The 20,060-nt window shown below is 35.9% G+C and overlaps 1 protein-coding gene across 3 annotated transcripts in view; it reads left to right on the top strand.

Annotated features, from left to right (window-relative positions):
- Positions 1-20,060, top strand: part of ADAMTS19 (ADAM metallopeptidase with thrombospondin type 1 motif 19) — a 154,951-nt gene that overhangs the window by 113,064 nt on the left and 21,827 nt on the right. For all 3 annotated transcript variants that reach the window (XM_075740365.1, XM_075740363.1, XM_075740364.1), the window contains 7 exons: positions 1,391-1,518; positions 3,521-3,641; positions 5,637-5,717; positions 12,546-12,703; positions 13,546-13,699; positions 16,558-16,693; positions 19,008-19,212. In XM_075740365.1, coding sequence (XP_075596480.1) covers positions 1,391-1,518; positions 3,521-3,641; positions 5,637-5,717; positions 12,546-12,703; positions 13,546-13,699; positions 16,558-16,693; positions 19,008-19,212 — 983 coding nt within the window. The remainder of the gene's footprint in view (positions 1-1,390; positions 1,519-3,520; positions 3,642-5,636; positions 5,718-12,545; positions 12,704-13,545; positions 13,700-16,557; positions 16,694-19,007; positions 19,213-20,060) is intronic.

Raw genomic sequence — 20,060 nt, 5'->3', positions numbered from 1 at the left:
ATGGTGATACATGCTTAAAGCTCCCAGGGAACTTTGGGATTACTATTGAAGGAGTATAACAGGAATGAAGAGGGCACAAACTTGGGCAGAGACTCACGCTTCTCAGCTGGAGGAGGCTGGTGTCTTCACATGTTGGCAAAAGAGATCGAGTCTGTTTGCACTAGTCCCCTAGAGACACCCAGAGGCTGTGTCAATTAGTAAATTAAATGTACCCAGACCACTCTGATGTATAAGTGGCACAGCTGGCACAGAAATCCTGTGTCTGTACTTTTCAACTCTTTTCCACTCTAAAAAGGATGGTGACATCCAAACTGCTTTTTGGAAATAGTCCTTTGCACGTGGCATTTTCAAGTCTAGACCTAGCTAGTGCTAGTTAGCACAACCAAAAAAATGTGGCATAGACTGTTTCACAGTTCAGCTCTATAGACAGTAGAATTCCAGTGCCCATGAACATTTCCTAGAACTGTTTAATTTACTAGTAAAAACACACTCCAGGAATCTAGAAGTCAGTATGTAGTCAGAGTGCCTTAGTGAAATCAAGTGAAATCAGTTTCAAGTTCAGGATTTGCTTTATCCTTTCAAAACTCTGCAACAGATTTAGGAAGAAGTTCTGAGTCAGTAAACTTGCAAATAAAGATATGAAAAAATCATGTCATTTTGTACTCAGCTCACCACTGAGAGGCAATTTAGTTTATTTTATTTGGTATTACTTTGGCAGTGGTGAAGCAAATTTCATTATTTATAAATGATGTCCATTAGGAATACACGGATATATAGGACTATTACTTTTTTATTCTCTTTGAAAATTAGAAATTATTTGCAGAACATTTTAGAAATGTAGTAGAAAATTGTTTGACCTTGGTAAAGATGTTAGAAAGAATGTGTTCAATTTTTTGTCCTTTTTTTTTATGTGGACTTTGTAAATCTAAATATTTTTCTTCCCAGGGTGTCTCAGCTACTTAATTTTTTTCTCTTTGACCTGCATAGTTAGAAAATCTGGAAAGTGTTAAGTTTCTTTTTCCACTAATATTTACGATCTGCCAAAAATATAGTAGAATGAAAGTATAGATGACAACCAAAATATTCCAACAGCTGGAATGTGCATATTCTTAATTGCAACAATGAACATGACATGAGTACTGTGTAGGCCAAGTTTATAGCACCAGTATGCTCTGGCAGGAAAAAGAACTTGAGTATTTCAACCAGCTGAGAAAAGAATTAAAATCTTTTTTTTTTTCACCATATCTAAGATAACTTGTTATGCTAATGTAGATTCATGCCACACAGATAAGGAAATATCAGTTTAAAAATAATGTCAGTAAAAATTCTGTATTTGTGAAGTGATCTTTCACCAATTTGGTGGGTTTTTTTCTCTCAATTGCTACTACAGAAAAGCCATGTGCCTTATTCTGTTCACCGACTGGAAAGGATCAACCCATTCTTCTAACAGAAAAGGTGATGGATGGGACTTCTTGTGGCCAGCATGGGTTAGATGTCTGTGCAGATGGTAGATGCCAGGTATGAATTACTTGTTTTCGAACCTGGACACACAGGCACATGTATGCTAGCACATACATTCGTTATGCATATGTGTTACTTCTGAATGGCTCTTTTTGTATCATATTAAAATATTTTAAGATACTTTCAGTCAGTGGACCACAATATGTGAAGCAGCTGAAGGGTTAGCTTGGGGAATGTGTATCTGTGATGACAAGGATGCTTATGACAAACTGCTGTAGAGTAGAAAATGAGTAGAGATTGCATCTTCTAAGAGAAGCTGCAGCTTTCAATAGGTTGGGAAATTTTGTCATGTGGTATATGTATGTCTAATTCTGCCTTTTTCAGCATTACAAAAGTTCACATCTAAATAAACCAAGACCAAAGGAGCAGAATAACAGATAATTAAAACGGAAAGCTTGTGCTATTCCTGAGCCTCAGAATTCATTTGGTTCACAGAAGTTCTTTTGTCACTTTTAGAGTGCCTCATATGGAAACCCTTCTATATAAAAATCCCACAGGACTGGTTTTTTCCTTTGTCCACTTCTCATTGTGCACACTGAATTCAGTAGAAAACCCAACCTTTAACACAGAAACAGCATTGCTAGCTACTGTGATAACATCAACAAATTAACTTACAGATGCAGGCATGCATGTATATATGCATATAAATGCATACAGGTACATATAGTTTCCTTTCTTGAGTGACTGAGTGTGTACAACAAGAATACTCTTAAATACTTTGCTGAATTGGGTCTTTAGTTCACCATGTAACAGTTACAGTTTTAATCACAAAGATGATATATAGCCCATTTTTATTGAAAAAATGTCATTCGCTTTTCACAACTGATTAATAAAGACCGAAAAAAAAGCCTTAAACCAAACCCACCTGACTGAGTTGGCTTCTTGGCGTATCAAGGGTCAGAGAGATAGGTGTTATGAGATTTGAAAGTCTAATTTGTATGGTCTTCCACATTTTACCCTGTCTTCTTAGACAACTCATTAGGAAGAACTTTTGGGACTACAGCTGTAGAGTTAGCTACTTGTACCTTGTAGATGTTCCATTTGGGACATTTAGGATACACAGCTTTTTGAATGCTTATGCCATAATCAGCATTTTGAAATCTGTATTGCTTTTTTAGGTAGAAGAACTCTAATAAAAATTCAGTGCATAAAGTGAAGTAACAATCTTAATATGCTTGGAAATGAGTGGCTCCTTGATAGACCATGGTTTCTGTTCTTAAAGAAATTCTTTATTTTCTCTTTAACCTGGCTTTTATCCTCATTATTTAACAAACTGTCTTGAAGTTTAATTGGTTTTATTAGATGCATTTATACAGTGCACAAGATTACCCTGTGATGACTTCTAGGCTTTAAAAGGCTTCTATTTCATATCAGGCCAGCATATGATATTAACTGTATTCATATTGTCAAGCTACCACTGATATTTATTGATAGAAATGTGTCTAACATAGTAATGTGGAAATGAGTAAACTTAATTTGTTTTAAACTGAATGCTTTTTAGCAAAACACAGATACAATTTATAGTTACATATTCCAGACTTCTTCACATCCTATTCAAAATAAGATAATAGGTTGACATTAGACAGCACTTTACCATTGTGAGTGTGGCAAAGAATCTCCCATATTTTGAGTAGAAAGCACTAGACTTGCACACGTTGCAGTCACTGAGCAGGAGAGCTTCTGGAGTGTGTGTTGCATAGTGGCTCAGAAGTGCCAGAGGTCGTGGAGGAAAGTGGGAACACAGTTGTGTTCTTCTTGGAGGGCAGCTGGTAGAGTTAGCCAACCATATAGGAAGAATGAATGCAGCAATCTACAAAAAATCATAGAAAAATTACTGTGGGAGCAATCTCTGCACATGAATTAGTGCAACCCTCATTCACAGCAGGGCTAAATCATGTTGGTTAGGGTGTCTTGCAAAAGGGTGAGATGGCCACTGCTAAAAGCAGCTTTATGAAAAACATGGCCTGTGTCTCAATGGCTTCATTTTCTTCTCCCACAGAAATTTGGCTGTGATGGCATATTGGGATCTTTGGCTCGTGAAGATCATTGCGGTGTATGCAATGGTAATGGAAAGTCATGCAAAGTTATTAAAGGTGATTTTAACCATACCAGAGGAGCAGGTAAGTCTATTTATTTCAAATACTCGGGAAACCAGTACCTGTTTGATTACTTCGAGCACTGGGAACTTTAAAAAGCTATGCTTCTTAAAATTATACAGTTCCTCACAAGAACTTCAGATCTATTTTTTTGAGATAATAACTTTAAGATAAGAACACATGAGTAATTTTATATTTAATTGTTGCAAAATTATTGCAGATTGATTCAATTATAAAATTAAGGAATTATCTAATTTATCTTCCATTAAGACACACATTATTTTAAAGAAGAGCCTGATTTTTAAAAAAAATTTGAAATAAAATTTGTATTTTTAGTAAATAAATGAACTGTAAATTCTTATAGTGTTTAGATTCATTTAGTGTTCTTCAAAATAAATATTCAAATTATTATCTGTTACCTAGAGTAGCATCATTTAACCAAGCCAGGCAGTGGGACATCATAAAGCCGAATGTGTGAAGAAGTCTTACATCTCTTCATTGTTCATTGTTTTATACTAATAATAACATATCATAAAAAGCAAATAGATTTTCTGATGCAGAATGAACCTGAGATTTTCAAATACTGCTGTGATCTGTTCCTTGAGAATAATTGACTGGCTCTAGCACAATACTGTTGACAGAGTAGAGGACTGAAGTCCTAATAAGGTGTGCCATGCACCATGTATACCTTTCTTCTTCTAAGAAAAGTCTTTTCTTTGAAACAGCATTTGGACAACTGTTTTCAGCATTTGTTTGCCATTACATTTTCAGTTTCTTGAGTAGAAAATGTGCAGAATTTCAAGACAGTAAGTAAATCACATCCAAAAATACTGTAATTAGAAGCAGACTAAATCAAGGACTTCAATGCATTATAGGCTAAAGTACAGAACTTTAAAAAAAAAAAAAAAAAAAAAGCAATCTTCAGATGTTTATATCTGGCTGTCTCTTAAGCTGAAAGTAATGCAGAGCAGGGGTCCCAAACCATGGATGAGTCTGAAGAACTACAAGATCAAAATCTACAAAGAAGGTGGCTGCTAATAGAAATCACAATGTGATAGCTCTCTTTTATAGCTAATGTGAATATCCACACACCTTCAAATTTTCTCAAGGTTCTGTGTCAATCCACAATATTGTGGTATTGCCCTCTAAACAAGTGCGTAAGTTATTTTCCTTCATAAGAAGCTGGACTGTCAGTAATACTGTGTTATTAATAACACAGCAATAAAGTGTTATTAGCTCTTAAGGAAATTAAAGATAAATAATGCTCCTTTGCAACAATTTAATTTTCATGTTTCAGAATTATTGAAAAGATGTTGTAAATGCTCAGTATTTTGTTATAGAACATTACATAGCTACATGGAATAAAAACTTGCTTTACTGCCCAGTTTTTGAAGTTCACCAGGATAATCTAAAATATTTTTTTATATATTACATTCCTGCTTGCACAGTGGTTTTTGCCTGCCTTTTCACCCCTTTTTACTCAACAGCATCTCTTAGTCCCACACTCTAAGGAAGCAATTGTAATGTAAAGCAAATAACTGATAAGGAAACTGCAAAACTAAAGGCATTCCTCACTGGGTTTGAATGTATTAAAGCAAGAAGAAAGAGATGGATCACAAAATATTTTAAAAAATGAAACAAACCCAGAAACCAAACAGTGGGAGGATGTTTGGGTTTTAGTGCAATATCATTTGTCTCTACACACTGAGCAAAGTTGGAATCCTATTATGGTTGTCTAGTGGTCATGATGACACTAAACTACTTGGCCAGAGACAACTTCATCTGCTCCAGCCCCAACTTGCCCAGCCTCCCTAGTTCTTGTTATGTTTTACTTTGCTATACTGTCTTAATTGTATATCATGTTATGTATTTTACACAAAATGCAGAGTTTCATAGCTGGTTTCAACAATTTGCAAGAACCCTCAAACCATTGCTACATAAATTATAACTTGTCACATTTAACAAGTGAAATAGGGGAGACTTTTGGATTTAACTCAGGACTTCTGGTCTCATGTCTAGGTTATGTGGAAGCTTTAGTGATACCTGCAGGAGCAAGGAGAATCAAAGTTGTGGAAGAAAAACCAGCTCACAGTTATTTAGGTAAATCTCGTATATTTTAGCATTCATGTCCTGTTTTGGTCAGAACTGAAGAGTGAAGCTAAACATGCTTTTGCGATTAAACAAAACTCTGGGTGGAAAAAAAAATCTTTAAAGAATATGTCTAAAGAAATTTTGTAGAATTAACAAAATAAATGAATGCTTATAGCATCATTCTTCAGATAGGTTTTATTTATTTTTAAAAACTTTCATATAGGTTTTATTTATTTTTATTTATATTTTGAACTTTTTTCTCATCTCATTTTGTTTAGAGAATGTTTCAAAGAATGAATTTAGATGATTTAAGAAAAATTCTGCATACTTTAACACTTTCAATTTTTCACATGAAAAGCGCTAAAGAAAATACTTCACCTTAAAACTAGTGAAAAGAGTTTTATGCTGAAACATGGAATAATTTGTGCTCAGACAACAAAAAATCCACACTGACCAACACATCACCAGCAAAATCAAACAAAAGTTCTAAAATTAGACTAAGAAAGATGAAAAGTATTTCTTTGCATTATCTTGAATTGTTGGAATGTTTTAATGGACAAATTTAATCACAATTTTATTATTTTTTTTTTTTTTTAGTTTTTTCATTTATATGAATTTATCATTCATTAAAAAAATATTTTCCCTTTTAATGAGTTCTAAAACTGTTGTGTAGGAGAGTATAATTTGTTACTATTCTTGTTACAGGGTTTAAGTGAATATATGAAATATCATAATTGGTACTGTTCCATGCACTGCTTAAGTTTAAATTGAGAGACACTTAGTATGAGAAATAGGATAATGTAATGAAAAACTCCCTGGTTTGATTACTCTTCTTAGTTCTGCTCATAAGTAATATCTACATTTAAAAAAATTCTTTACCTGAGTGTTCTCAGTACTTCAATTTAGACAATGTTGAAGATGGTGAATATTAATTATGACAGATTAAGTTATCACTGGGTGACTCTTGGGTTATCATGGGGTCTGCACCTGCCCTGTGAAGATATTACAGGAGATTTAGAGATCTGGATTATTTCATTGCTCCCCAAGGGACCATAGACATGGACATGTAAGAGTGTCAAATTGGTAACTGAAGTTTCATTGACATATTTTCTAAATTTTCCAATATTTTTTCCCTCTGTGTCTACTGTGTTAACATATGTGTACAACAGAAATACTTTTTTTTTTTTTTTAATTTTTAAATAATACAAAAATGAATAAACGTTGAAACTGTATTTAGGGAAATTAATTCCTTTTTCATGAGTAGCAAACTGATTCACCTTACAAAAGGCAAAAATAATGTCATGCTTTTTATGGCCATAAAACAATGTCATACTGCTTATTTTTGAAAGGTGCTAATTAACACATAATCAGCTCTTAATTGCTTTTGAATACAAGTAACATAGGGAAAGTTTTAGGGAGAACACATAAATCTTTCATCTCAGAAATAATATGTTTCAAAATGCTGTGATTAAAAATGTGAAATGTAATACAGATTAAATTCCCTCATGTTTCTGATTTGCTTTCTGTTTTACAGGTCTGTATGCTAATTTTATGTTGCATAGTACTTTCGTCTCTGGATTTCTGTACTTGAAATGAGTCAATACAGGCCAACACTATTTCTGTTTTGCTAATTATCATATACATATTTTAGGATTAAGGTTTTTAAATACTATAACTAATTATATGATTAATTAGTTAATTATAATAATTATATTATAATAATTGTGTGATTGGGTTATATAATATACTATACTATATTATAATTGTGTAGAGATATAGCTGTAAACACAGTTTAATCCAGTGTACACTAAGAGCTGTGGCTTACACAGTAGAAGCTAATTTAAACTGAGGGAAGATTTTATTCCTGTTGTACACACAGGTGAAATAGAGAGTCAAAATGAAATGCCCTTCTCTGTTTATAACCATGTTGGTATAAGATTTGGTTCATCGTCAGTTACTTTAAAAAAATTATTGTAAGAACAGCTATAAAAAAGTTGTTTCAAGCATTATCTAGATTTCAGTGGTCTAAGATAATGCCTTTTCTGTTACTAACTTTTTTATATTTGGCAGATGTTAAAAGTTTTCTCAAAAAAAGTTCTTAAAAAGGAAGTTTACAGCATTTTGTATAAGAGATGCACTAGGCTTTGAGATTAGAGAGCTCATTCATGTGACACCTGTATAATGGCATGACAGGTCCAAGCCCCACAACGAATTAATAAGATTGGTTAATGGTACATAACTATACAAATAACTTACAATCTAAAACCTGAATTTTTTCCGTGCTAATTGGAAATGAGAGACATTATTTGGTTTTAGCTGAACTATGAAAGTAAATTAGCTGTATCATTATTCTCAAATATGTGATCAAGCTGCTTCAGGGATATAGACCCTTTGGACATGCAATTTAACACTGCATGGCATTATTCTCTTATAGGTATCATAGAATCATAGAATCATAGAATGGTTTAGGTTGGAAGGGACCTTAAAGATCATCCAGTTCCAACCCCCCTGCTGCACGCAGGGACACCCTCCACTAGACCACGTTGCCCAAAGCCTCATCCAACCTGGTCTTAAACATTTCCAGGGATGGGGCATCCACAACCTCTCTGGGCAACCTGTTCCAGTGCCTCACCACTCTAACAGTAAAGAATTTCTTTCTAACACCTAATCTAAATCGACCTTCTTTCAGCTTAAGCAGTATCAAGTCCATAGGTGTGTTGTCTTCTGTCTGATTTTCTTTATGAAATATGTTTCCTAGTTTTAAAAAAGAAAAAAAAAAAAAAAAAAAAAGCATGTTGACCACATTTTGGTTGAGAAGAGTGTGGGAAAGCAGATGGGGTCTGACAAAAAGTACAAAATTTTGAATCCCTCATTTCTGACAATGTTAATAGGTTTAAAATGCAGTGGACCAAATCCTTAGACTGTGTAATTTCTAATTTCAAGAGAAGCCAGTTGAGGACCTTGTCCCATACCAGCGACCAGAGTCCACTGAGACTGAGCATGTTTTTCTTTCATATATAGAGGGCCACAGATGATGGTTAATAAGTAACACCTTTTGAAACCATTTCACATCAAGATGCAACAAATGCTTTCTATATTTAAAAAAAATGGATTGACTTCACAGAGCTGCCTTTGAAAAACAGCAGTGAACAGGTTACAAGCTTATGGGTAGAAATTAGGGGTCAAGCCAACACAGGAAACTTCGTGGTTGATGTTTACTCAGGCTGCCTGACCAATGGGAGCCTGTTGATGAAGCATTCTTACTTCAACTACAGCAAGCATCACACTTGCAGGCTCTGATCCTGCTTGAGGACTTCAATAACCTGACATCTGCTGGAAAAGCAGCACAGCAAGCTGTAAACAGTCCAGGAGACTCTTGAAGTGCATTGAAGATGATTTCTTATTCCAGGTGATCAACAGCCCAACCAGAGAAACAGCATTACTGGACCTTGTTGGTTGCTTACCAACACAGATGTACTATTTAGAGAGGTCAAGACTGGTGGCAGCCCGGGCTGCAGTGATCATGCCCTGGTGGAAATCATGGTCTTGAGCATTCTGAGCCAGGTGAAGACGAAAGGTAGTACTGTGAATTTTAGGAGAGCAAAATTTCAGTTGTTTAAGGAATTAGTGGATGGGACCCCCTAGGAAACTGTGGGTGGCATCTCTTTAAGGACATTTTTCCTAGATTGTAAGAGCTCTTAATTCCCACATGTAAGAAGTCAGGCAAGGAAGGCAGGAGACTAGCATGGCTGAGTGAGAACGTCCTGGTTAAACTAAAGTGTAAGAAGGAAATGTATAGGCAGTGGAACTAGGGATATATATCCTGTGAAGCATATAGAGATGCTGCTCAGATGTGTGGGAATGGGATCAGGAAAGCTAGGGCACAGTTGGAGCTAAATTTGGCAAGGAATGTGAAGAATAGTAAGGGCTTCTACCAATGTGTTAGTCAGAAAAGGAAGATTAAAGAAAATGTATACACACACAGAAACACACATGTGATAAATAAGATAGGAGAACTAATGATAACTGACATGGAGCTTTTTGCCTCAGTTTCAATGGTAAACACTCTTCCCACATCTCACAAGTCCCTGAACATCAAGGCAGGGACTGGTAGATTGAAGTCCCTATCATCAGAGATCAGGTTTGAGACTACTTGAGGAACCTGAACATACTCAAGTGTATGGAACTCGATGAGATGGATCCCAGGGTCTTGAGGGAACTGGCTGATGTAGTTGCCAAGCCACTCTCAAGTATATTTGAAAAGTCATGGTAGTCAAGTAAAGTCCGCTGTGACTGAAGAAAAGGGAATATTGCACCATTTTTAAAAAAGGTAGTAAGGAAGATCCTGGGAACTACCAACCAATCAGCCTTATCTCATTTGAAACTTTCAAGAAGTTATTCAAATCTCAAGTCTTAAGATGGCTTGAAGGGACACATGATAACCTGAATGGAAGTGAAACAATGATTTCCTTGACAAAATATATCAGTGAAGGTACTCTCATTCAGAATTGAATTTCAGATATTTTCTGTATTTTCTTGAGAAAAATAAGAGTCAGTCAAAATGATGTTGTTCTGGTACTTTTCTGGAGAGTATGACTAAATTTTGCACAGAGCAAGAGGCAAAATTCACAATTCATATACATGCCTCTTATTTTAGTAAAAATGCCTTTTTTCTTAACCTCTGTAAAGTGTGGCAATTTCAACTTAAGCAAAAATTTCAAAGTTAATAGAGTGGTGTAGCATTTTACAGTGTTCCATAGAAAATAGTAAAAGGTTTAGTAGGCACAGATTTACCAAATGGAGGACCAGGACCTGAGCATTGTTGATCCCCACTGAGTACTGATAGATGCAATAGCTGAACTATGAAATGTTGTATCTCTATGGCTGTGTAGCCTCTTGCACCTCAGTACAATTGCAAGAGTGTATATCCCTGGTACAGTCATTAAAAAAACCCACTTAATTGTCATTGTGATGATGGTTATTTTATGCTCTGGAGAGATACACTTGAAATTAGCTCACTTTTTTTAGCACTGAAATTTTGGTCTTGGGTATACTTGCAGTAGGTTTTCCTAGTCTGAGTTTTCTTTGTCTTTTGAATTGTAGATGTATTGCTCGATTTGTTTTATAGCCTAAGACAGGATACACTGTACTGAATTTTCATCCTGTATTGCATTACTTTGTACAAGAAATCTTCCTCTATCAAAATCTAAGCAGAGTGGGAGTACATGTGTGGTGTGGGATAATACTCAGTGGACTTGCTTACAATACAGAGTCAAGAACAGAAGCTGGACTGCCTGAATCCAGGCCTAAATTTTAGGCTTGAGGATATTCTTTCTTACTTTGTGTAACCCCAGTGGCTCACGTGAGGAATCTGAAAGCAGAAAATGCAAGATCTGGCATATTTCTGTATTCTGGGGCTGGGATTCCAGTCCCCTCCATATGTCTGCATGCTGTGGCACACACGTTCATTTTAAAGACAAGACAAAATAATGCAAGGTCTGCTACTCTCCAGGGAGAGGATGCTGCTCCATCTGAGCACCATGACCCGACTGGACCTCTGTGCTTTCAAGTACATTTTGAATTTTTTGTCTCCACTGGGAAGAGGATTAGCCCCTACAGTTTAAACACTAAATATAACTTAATTACAATTAATAATAGAATATTTAAACCTAAAATACCAATTTTGAAATCTTGTAAAATCACTGGCTATTTTTAGTACAGGGCTGTTATACTGCGTTAATGGAGTTTATAGTCTTAACATTTATTACACAGTGCTGCGGTGGTACACATCAGTCGTGTCTTATGCAATTGTATTTCTGCCAGTTCATAGACCTGTTGCCGTTGTTTCCCATAGAAACAAAACATAACAGTATAAATATGAATAGGAGAGATGATGATTACAGGAGTGACTCACATTAACTTACAACTTTAAAAAAGAACTTTTGGACAAGCTTAAATTATTGAGGTTCTCTTACAACAGTCTGATGCCAGACATACAATTTCAATGAAGAGGAATGTGTAAAACTTCTTGTCCAGACGGTGACTTCAAGTATATTCTACTTCATATGATTATTCACACCTGATATGAACAAAATAAAATAAAGTAAAATAAAATTGCAAGTCCTTCACAGAAGAATTTATTCAGTTTGCTGTTGAAAACTAATGTAAAATCCTGTGTTCTCAATGTATGAAATACATCTTACCTATCTTGATGATGCTTTCGAATATAGATTAGATCTACAAGAGGAATGATTCAGTCAAAAAAAGCAAGCTTTTCCTATTTGTTAGAAGCATCAACTTATGTAATGAAAGTGTATAAAATAAGTGTTTAGGTAGGATGACAGTAGTATTGTCATTTCTAAGGTGGAGAAAAGGGCAAATGTAGTTAGAGGGGAAAGCATTCTGAACTAGAATTTTTTTACATTTTAGCCTAATTCCACAAATCTTGAAGAGTGTCCTGTGAAAATTTTGTTTCCCATGCTTTTATGGATGTAGAAATGACCACCCTGGGAATAGAGAATGGTTGCCTTACATTAATTCAGTGAAGAAATTATGAATTATGCTGGAGCCTGTCAGTCTCTTCAGGCATTAAAACACTGATGTTAACTTCAAATAATGGCAAACACTCATGGTTTTGCCAAGCATTCCTTCCAGAAAATGTTTCTGAAGCATGTTCCAATTGAAGTTCATGTATAGTAGGATCCATAAATATCTTTGTAAAAAGAGTTAGGTGATTTCACCTACTTGTTAAATTATCCAAACAGAAACTGAAAGGAGGCCCAAATCACTCCTGAACAAACACCTTCTATATTGGTCTTTTTTACATATATTTTGCAGCTCTTCGAGATGCTGGAAAACAGTCAATCAATAGTGACTGGAAGATAGAGCATTCAGGAACATTCAATATTGCTGGGACCACTGTCCATTATGTTCGGAGAGGTCTCTGGGAGAAAATATCAGCCAAAGGTCCCACAACATCACCTTTACATTTACTGGTATGACAACACAGATTGTGTTTTTTTACCTGATTCCTATCATATAGCATGATAACATTTTTTTTCCAGGCTGCTGATGATAATGAGATCTAGGTAAGATATACTTACTTTTATATATGTGTATACACCTGCTTTTATATATATATGTGTGTGTGTCTGTTAGCTCACTTCTAAAAAAATGCATTTCAATGTAAGAATAATCTTTATATTGTTGAGGCAGGATAGAAGGTCTCAGCATTCCTACCAGTGCCATAAAAACCTGATGTGCCACTTAAGGAGAGAGATTCAAATTAATACGAGATGGTTTTTGTTCTGGCTGACTGTAGCACAGCATCACCATTTCAGGATTGCAGTCATCAAGTTCTCCTTGAAGAAGTAGAGTTTTGATGCATTTCAGTGTAGGGGAGGAAAAGTTGATAGCCACCAGAAAAAGAGAGGGAGAGATGATGAGGAAGTGCTTTGCAATTCAAAATCCTTCAAATGCAAGAAATTGTCTATTTATCTAAAATAGTTTTAAATCTGATGCATCTAGGACATTCCTCCTTTATTTTAAAAGCATTGAAATCACATGACGTAATCATCCTTCAGATTTCTGGTTAATTTTGTTTGCTCATTTCACATGGAGAGCTTTTCGACCTTTATGTTAAGTAAAAGATTTTTTCCCATTGTCTTGATTTGGATATTGTCATTAATTTCTTCTACAAAATCCATCAGGAGGGTTGAAGGACTATAGAACATTAAGTCATTTCATCATGCTGTTAAAGATTATCTCCTCATAGTTCCAGTTTGTCTTCCACAGTGTCTGTTTACGTAGGTAGGTTTTCCTTCTCTGTATGTTGCAGGTGCTGCTCTTCCATGACCAGAGCTATGGTCTGCACTATGAGTACACAATCCCACTGGATCCTCTTCCTGAGAATCAGAGCTCTAAAGTACCAGAGCCTCTTTTCATGTGGACTCATTCTGGCTGGGAGGACTGTAATGCTGTATGTGGAGGAGGTAAAATAAAAGAATAATGTACAAACACACACACACATATATTAAAAATTTATAAGTGCATATACAATATGCATCTATATACATAATACATATATATGTGTGTATACAATATGCATATATATGTATATACACGGTGTGTGTACATATGTATCGATTAAAACACTTGGTGTATTAATATTTACGATTCTGATGGTCAGTGTTGTATATTTAATAGTAATATCCTCACTATGGATTGTATGGTTCCATAAAGTGGTGGACATACTTCAGTCTCATGCTTCCTGATTATATTAAAAGAATAGTGATAACTCCAGGAAAAGATTCAAATTACATAAAGTAAGTAGAAAAAGATGGTAGTGAAGGAACAAAATCTAGATTGCAAAGGAAATTCAGGACACAGTTTCCAAGAAGAAATACAAATGTAAAAGCTAGAACAAGAATAGAAAATGCATGTGCATTCCACTCTGTATTTGGAACTATTGAAGATAAATGATCTGTAAAAGCCATTTCAAACTACAGAAAAGCTGAACCCCAGTCTCAGATCAAATATGTACAGTTAGTAACACAAGTTGAGGATGATCCAGAAACATATGGAACAAATATTACAACAGCAGATATTAGTATGCTAATGTAATATTTTTCCTCTGTTTATAAACCATAAAAAATGTGAATTTGGAAGAAAAAATACGATTATGAAAACAAATATTGGAACATGAACAGTATTGCTGTAACAAAATTCTTTAAAACTGCTGTTTAGAAGCTGGTTATTTAAATAGATAATTACACTGAAAAAGCACTTCAGAATTTTTAATGAATGCAACCTATAGAGATCTGTTCATACATTGTGCAATTAGCAGACTTACACTGTGAATGCTCTATTGATTTTTGATACCTGTCTTTCCTGCTTACAACCTTGCTCTGACCAGCAGTTCCAAAAACTGTGTGCACCTTGTGATTGAATAAGAAGGCCTGGAAACACTTTACTTTCTTATAACAGCACCATGAGGAACACAGTGTTCTAGCTCCTTTGACTCTGTGAACAATCCTAGTGTCATGACAGATTACTGTAGTTTCCATAAACATGCTTTTTGTGGTTTGGTAAGAAAGCTTCTTCCCTGAAGGTATTTTGTACGTGGTGCTAGTAGCATCCTCTGTTTCTTACTAGTGCATTCCTATTCACTTGGAATATTCATGCTTTTTAAAGTTTCCTGAAGTATTTTTAGAATAATTTTAATGCTACCACAACCTCTCATTATTACCCCAAATATTTCTAAAGTTAGCTATCATCAGAACTCTTAAAATGCAGTATCTTGGTAATTTAGTCTACATTAATAAATTAAATAAATATTTGTTTTACTGTAATGTTTGTTTATTGTATTTTTCTGTTGTAACTGGCCTTCATTTTATATTTTTGTCTAAAATAGCTGAGTTAATACAAAGTTCGATAAAAGGTATTTTTACTGCAAATATTTGGAAAATGTTCTTACTTTAGACAAAACCATTTTAACTGTTCTTTTAGTTCTTGGCTTAAATATGAAGCAATAATAAAACTAAAATGCTACAGCTTGTACGCTGTGTAAATATTTGTGTTTCAATTTTTAACATCAAAATATTGATGAATCTAATTAAAGAATATAACAATTAGCAGTAGTTTTACTTAAATGCTTAAAGGGCATGTTAGGATGAAATTATGGATGAAGCCATGTGGTTTCACGCATGTTTATATATGTAACTGGTCTGTGACCTGTGTTGCAAAAAAGCTTTCTTTATGGGGAAGAGAATACGAATACAGAGAATGTATATGTAAATGCAGAAAGAACTGTCAAACATTCAAATGCCGTATAGGATAGATTAGTTTCATGTGCTCTTACGTACACAATCGTCATGTAAAATGTCAGCTGTGGTCACACATGTAATGCACATTTATAATTTAACTGCTCCATCCACAGGCACATTTCTGACTGCTGGTGAACACTGCACGCTTAAGTCTGCCCTGCTCCTGCACACATCCTGTTTGTCAGTAAAATTCTAGATAGAAACACAATGTTCAAATGTAACCATAGGAACAAATGATTATGAACTTATTTTCTACTAATTGAAGTCTTTAATTCAAGGATTTCCAGTTTTCTAAAAATTAGGCTCCGGTCTAATTCAAGTTACTGCTTGTGGCAGGTATTATGTTAAATTCCAATTTCTAATGCTTCCAGCTTCAGGAGACACCAGGCTCCAACTCACCCATCAGGGCAAGGTTTCTGTAAAGAACGTGCACTAGGCAGATAGTACCCAACTTCCTAAATGATTACCCTACACATGAGGTCAGTTAGGTGGCCTCTTTTGTTTATGGGGAATACTGCAGGTTCGTCACTGAAGGTTGCATGTGCTGATTCCCTTTAGCTGAGCGCAGCTACGTCTGCCAGTATACTGCTAAACCAGGCAGAACTACTAAGCAAGACAGAGAAGCAGGACTTGTCATTCCTTATTTTATATACTAATTAACAACCATAATTTTCTATGTATTTTTTCTGCAAGCTTTTCTCAATGCTGGGGTCTCAGTGATTGAGAAAAAAAAAATTATTCCAGTAAGACTAAGCGTTTGGCCTATGACTAGTTACAGGAATAAAGCAGCAAAACTCTGTTGATGGGCTGCAAAGATTCAATCAGAAAACCACATTGTTCCCTACAAACTTTAATATCTCTCCTAGGCTTCCTGCTAGCTTTGATTTTCTTGTACAGGTTTTACAGTTCTTTTAGCCAAACTACATTAAATAGCTTTTATCTGATAAAGATACCTTTGTCCTTCCTTTTTTAGCAAAGTTGCATACTCCTGGTTTCCCCATATACCTGCTTTATTTTTTTACTAGGTGAAAGAAAGACAACAGTCTCTTGCACAAAGATTATGAACAAGAATATCAGTCTTGTGGACAACAAAAAGTGCAAATATTTAACAAAACCTGAACCACAGATCCGCAAGTGCAATGAGCAGCCATGCCAGACCAGGTAATAGTGATTTGGTTAAATTAAACTGTAATATCTAGATGTAAAAATCTTATGAGCTAAGAGACATGACTGCCTCTAGCAGTGAATGTGCAGCAAATACATACACCCAAAATGTTACAATGCAAAATGCAGGGAAAACAGAAACACTGACTCTTGTTTCTCCTGAGTTTTAATGAGAGTGAGCCCTTAAGCACCATGCCTAAATCAATTCTTATTTAATAAAGCAGCTCATTACTTTCCTCAGGAAGTGTTCTTGCAGACTGATATGTACTGTGAAATTGAAATTTAATGCTGTTTATATAAAGATGGATTTAATTCCATGCTTTTAATTAATGATATATTTTAGTGTTTTATTCAATCAAGGCTTCACTGCTTTAAAAGCTCTCAGCAAGATCTGGGTGTACTGATAAATAAATAAATAAATAAATAAATAAGACTCAAGTTTCCTATATTGATTCAACTGCACTATAGAGAGCCTTCCCCTTGATCCTCTCCTCCCTCTCCCCCATCCCCCATCCCTTTGAATGTGGATCGGTAGGGAGAACTAAACTCTTACGTGGAAGAAGCAGGAGGACCTTTTTTCTCCTCACCCTAGGAGGCAGCTGCAGCATGCAGCCTGTGCCCTGCAAAGCCCACCCCGTTTGGTGTCCCTGCAGCTGAGCTGGCAGTCTGCTCCTTGCACTGGCTGGCCAGGCTGGCACAGTGACCCATTTCGGAGTTTGCCATCCTGTTTCCATATGGCAGCTAAGAGTTATGACTAAGGAAATCCCCAAGTATTGTGTGGACTTGGTTAAAGTATTTGCCACCTTTCAAGGGAGGGGAGAGCAGCTAGCAATAGTTGGCTAGTGTCCCCAGGAGTAACCACTGGGATAGGTCTACTGCAGTCATCTGGAGGAGAGGTAGATGGTATTTTTAAAGAAAACAATACGAAGTAAATAAAATGCAAATATTGTTGATGAAAGTATAAAATGAATCAAAAGACATAGCTTTCTTGGAAGGGATGAAATGCTGAAACTGATAAAATGCAAGGTATGATACATTTTAAGTAAGACCAAACCACTGAGGTTTGAACTTCCCCAGACTATTACCCCAGGGTATTATTTTGGAGGAATTATTAGTATTTCATGATATACATACTTGAGCAGATCTTTATTTTATTTTATTAACATCACAATGCATTCAATGGATAGAAATGGAATAGTCTAATCTTTTTCTGAGGCATTGTCCACTATGAATATTCACTGTTCTGTACTTTTCCAGCTTATTAAATGAAACATTTTCAGTGTTGCTAATTGCTACTCAGAGATGCTGTGCTGAGAAATGTAGAAAGATATCATGATCCTTACCATATATCCATTTTTAATAGAGTGTTAGTGATTATTACAAAACAAATATTGTTAGCTTTCAACAGAAATGTAATTAAAGCATACACTTGCATAACTAGTTGTTTGTTATTGGCACTTGAAATATCTTAAATTCTATTGCATTATCTTGACAGGCTGTGATTTGTAAATTGAGTCTCTGGACTGATAATAAAAAAAACTTAGTTAAATATGTTATTTTCTTACCACAAATGCGTGACAGAAGATTGGAACAGATTTGTTAAATCTCAGTTTCCTAAAAACTCTCCCTTGCAATCTAAGTCTTCTGGGATACACTTATGTACTGTATCAGTGGCAGAGTTGTTTGATTTTTTAAGGGCACATGGCCACAGTCTGGAGCTGCAGAACACTTGGGGAAAATTATGTTCTAGAACGATTGCTTTCCAGGTATGTGGGCTCTGCCAAGCTGCATCAGTCTTCTTGCTGCTGTGATTTGAACCATGCAACCTGAGTTAGGCCTGACCCTGAAAAAGTCTGCGCTTTTATAGTTCTTCCAGAGCAAAGAGCCTTTCACACCAGAGTGATTCTGTCTTGCAACTGAGTATTTTCAAAGAATGCTGGACTTTACGTGCATTGACATATGGTCATATAGATAGAGTGTAACAGACAGACTGAGCAGTGATCTGTCATCTTTAAAATGTATGTGTATTTTGGAGCTTTTATAATTGGAATTATAATGAAACGAGAGTACTCTGAAAACATAGGGACAATGGGCTGGGGAATGAAATGATGCAAACATTAACACCTTATTTAATGTAAAATATGTTACATTAATAAGTAGTCCATTAACAAAGTGAACTTAAAAGGAGGCAGAAAATATGCAAGTTTGTCTTAGGGGGGTGTGTGTACTGGTAAGCAAGACAGTAAGATGATGTGACGGTCCTTTTCCCTTCCTGATTTCTTGTTGCTGCATTGCCTGTATTTCTTTGCAGATGGATGATGACAGAATGGACTCCATGTTCAAGGACATGTGGAAAAGGGACCCAGAACAGACAAGTAGCCTGCACACAGCAGCTCAGAAATGGAACCCTGATCAGAGCTAGGGAGAGGGACTGCCTTGGGCCAAAGCCTGCCTCTGCACAGCGCTGTGAAGGCCAGGACTGCATGACTGTGTGGGAGGCAGGAGTCTGGTCCGAGGTGCTGCATTTATTTATACAAATAGTCCATAGTGATTATTTATGCGTTACTATTTTCTGGGAATATGATTTTTTTCAGCGGCAAGTGGCACAGCTCAGCCTAATGATTTTGACGGTCCTCATGCAATGATTTGGCAAAGGGATCAGGGACTAGGAAAACCAGCCAAGCAGAACTACTACATTTTACCTAGTTAATGTCCTGGAACAGTTTCTTTTGGCCAGTTCTCAAGCACATATAATCAAGTATGTCCTGACTGTAGTAGTGGGTAACTAGGGGTAAATGGAATTAAGGACATCACTTATCAGCTACCAGACCTTGGGTTCAGAGTGGCAACATCTCTGACATACTTTTGTACCAAGGGATGTTGATCAGCAGATGGTTGCTGCCATTCTGTTTTAGAGACACTATGAGGGGGAGCTGCTTGCAAAGCAGGATATTTTCTTCCCTTCCTCTCTCTTCTAACCTTTTTCCAAGAAAAGCACAAGCAGTGGGCAAAAGGGCTTGTAAATAACGCAGTTTCGCATGCGTTGCATCCTGAAGAGTTGTTGTAGAATGTAATTATTATTCAAAAAGCTATATTAATTTAAGATCTTTTAATGTGTAGGTCTGTTTGGTTTTCTTCTTCTAAAAAGCTATACTACTTCTAAAAGTAATTGACTGTGGAGGAAGAGGGGTGTTGTTATCACTGCCACCTGGACCAGCTGAAGGGGTTATTTGGAGCTTCTCCCTCCACTGGAAGAGCAAAGGCAATTCTGATGGCCTCCCATACCAGAAACTATGCTATGGGTCCCTCTGGGTTCAAAATACAAATAGCAGCTTCTAAATGTGGGTGCAGTCCCTTCTTCAGG

Source organism: Balearica regulorum, chromosome Z (assembly GCF_011004875.1).
Source record: "Balearica regulorum gibbericeps isolate bBalReg1 chromosome Z, bBalReg1.pri, whole genome shotgun sequence".
Taxonomy (NCBI): Eukaryota; Metazoa; Chordata; class Aves; order Gruiformes; family Gruidae; genus Balearica; species Balearica regulorum.
The sequence above is the reverse complement of the archived record's forward strand: the minus strand, read 5'-3'. Positions and strand labels throughout refer to the sequence as shown.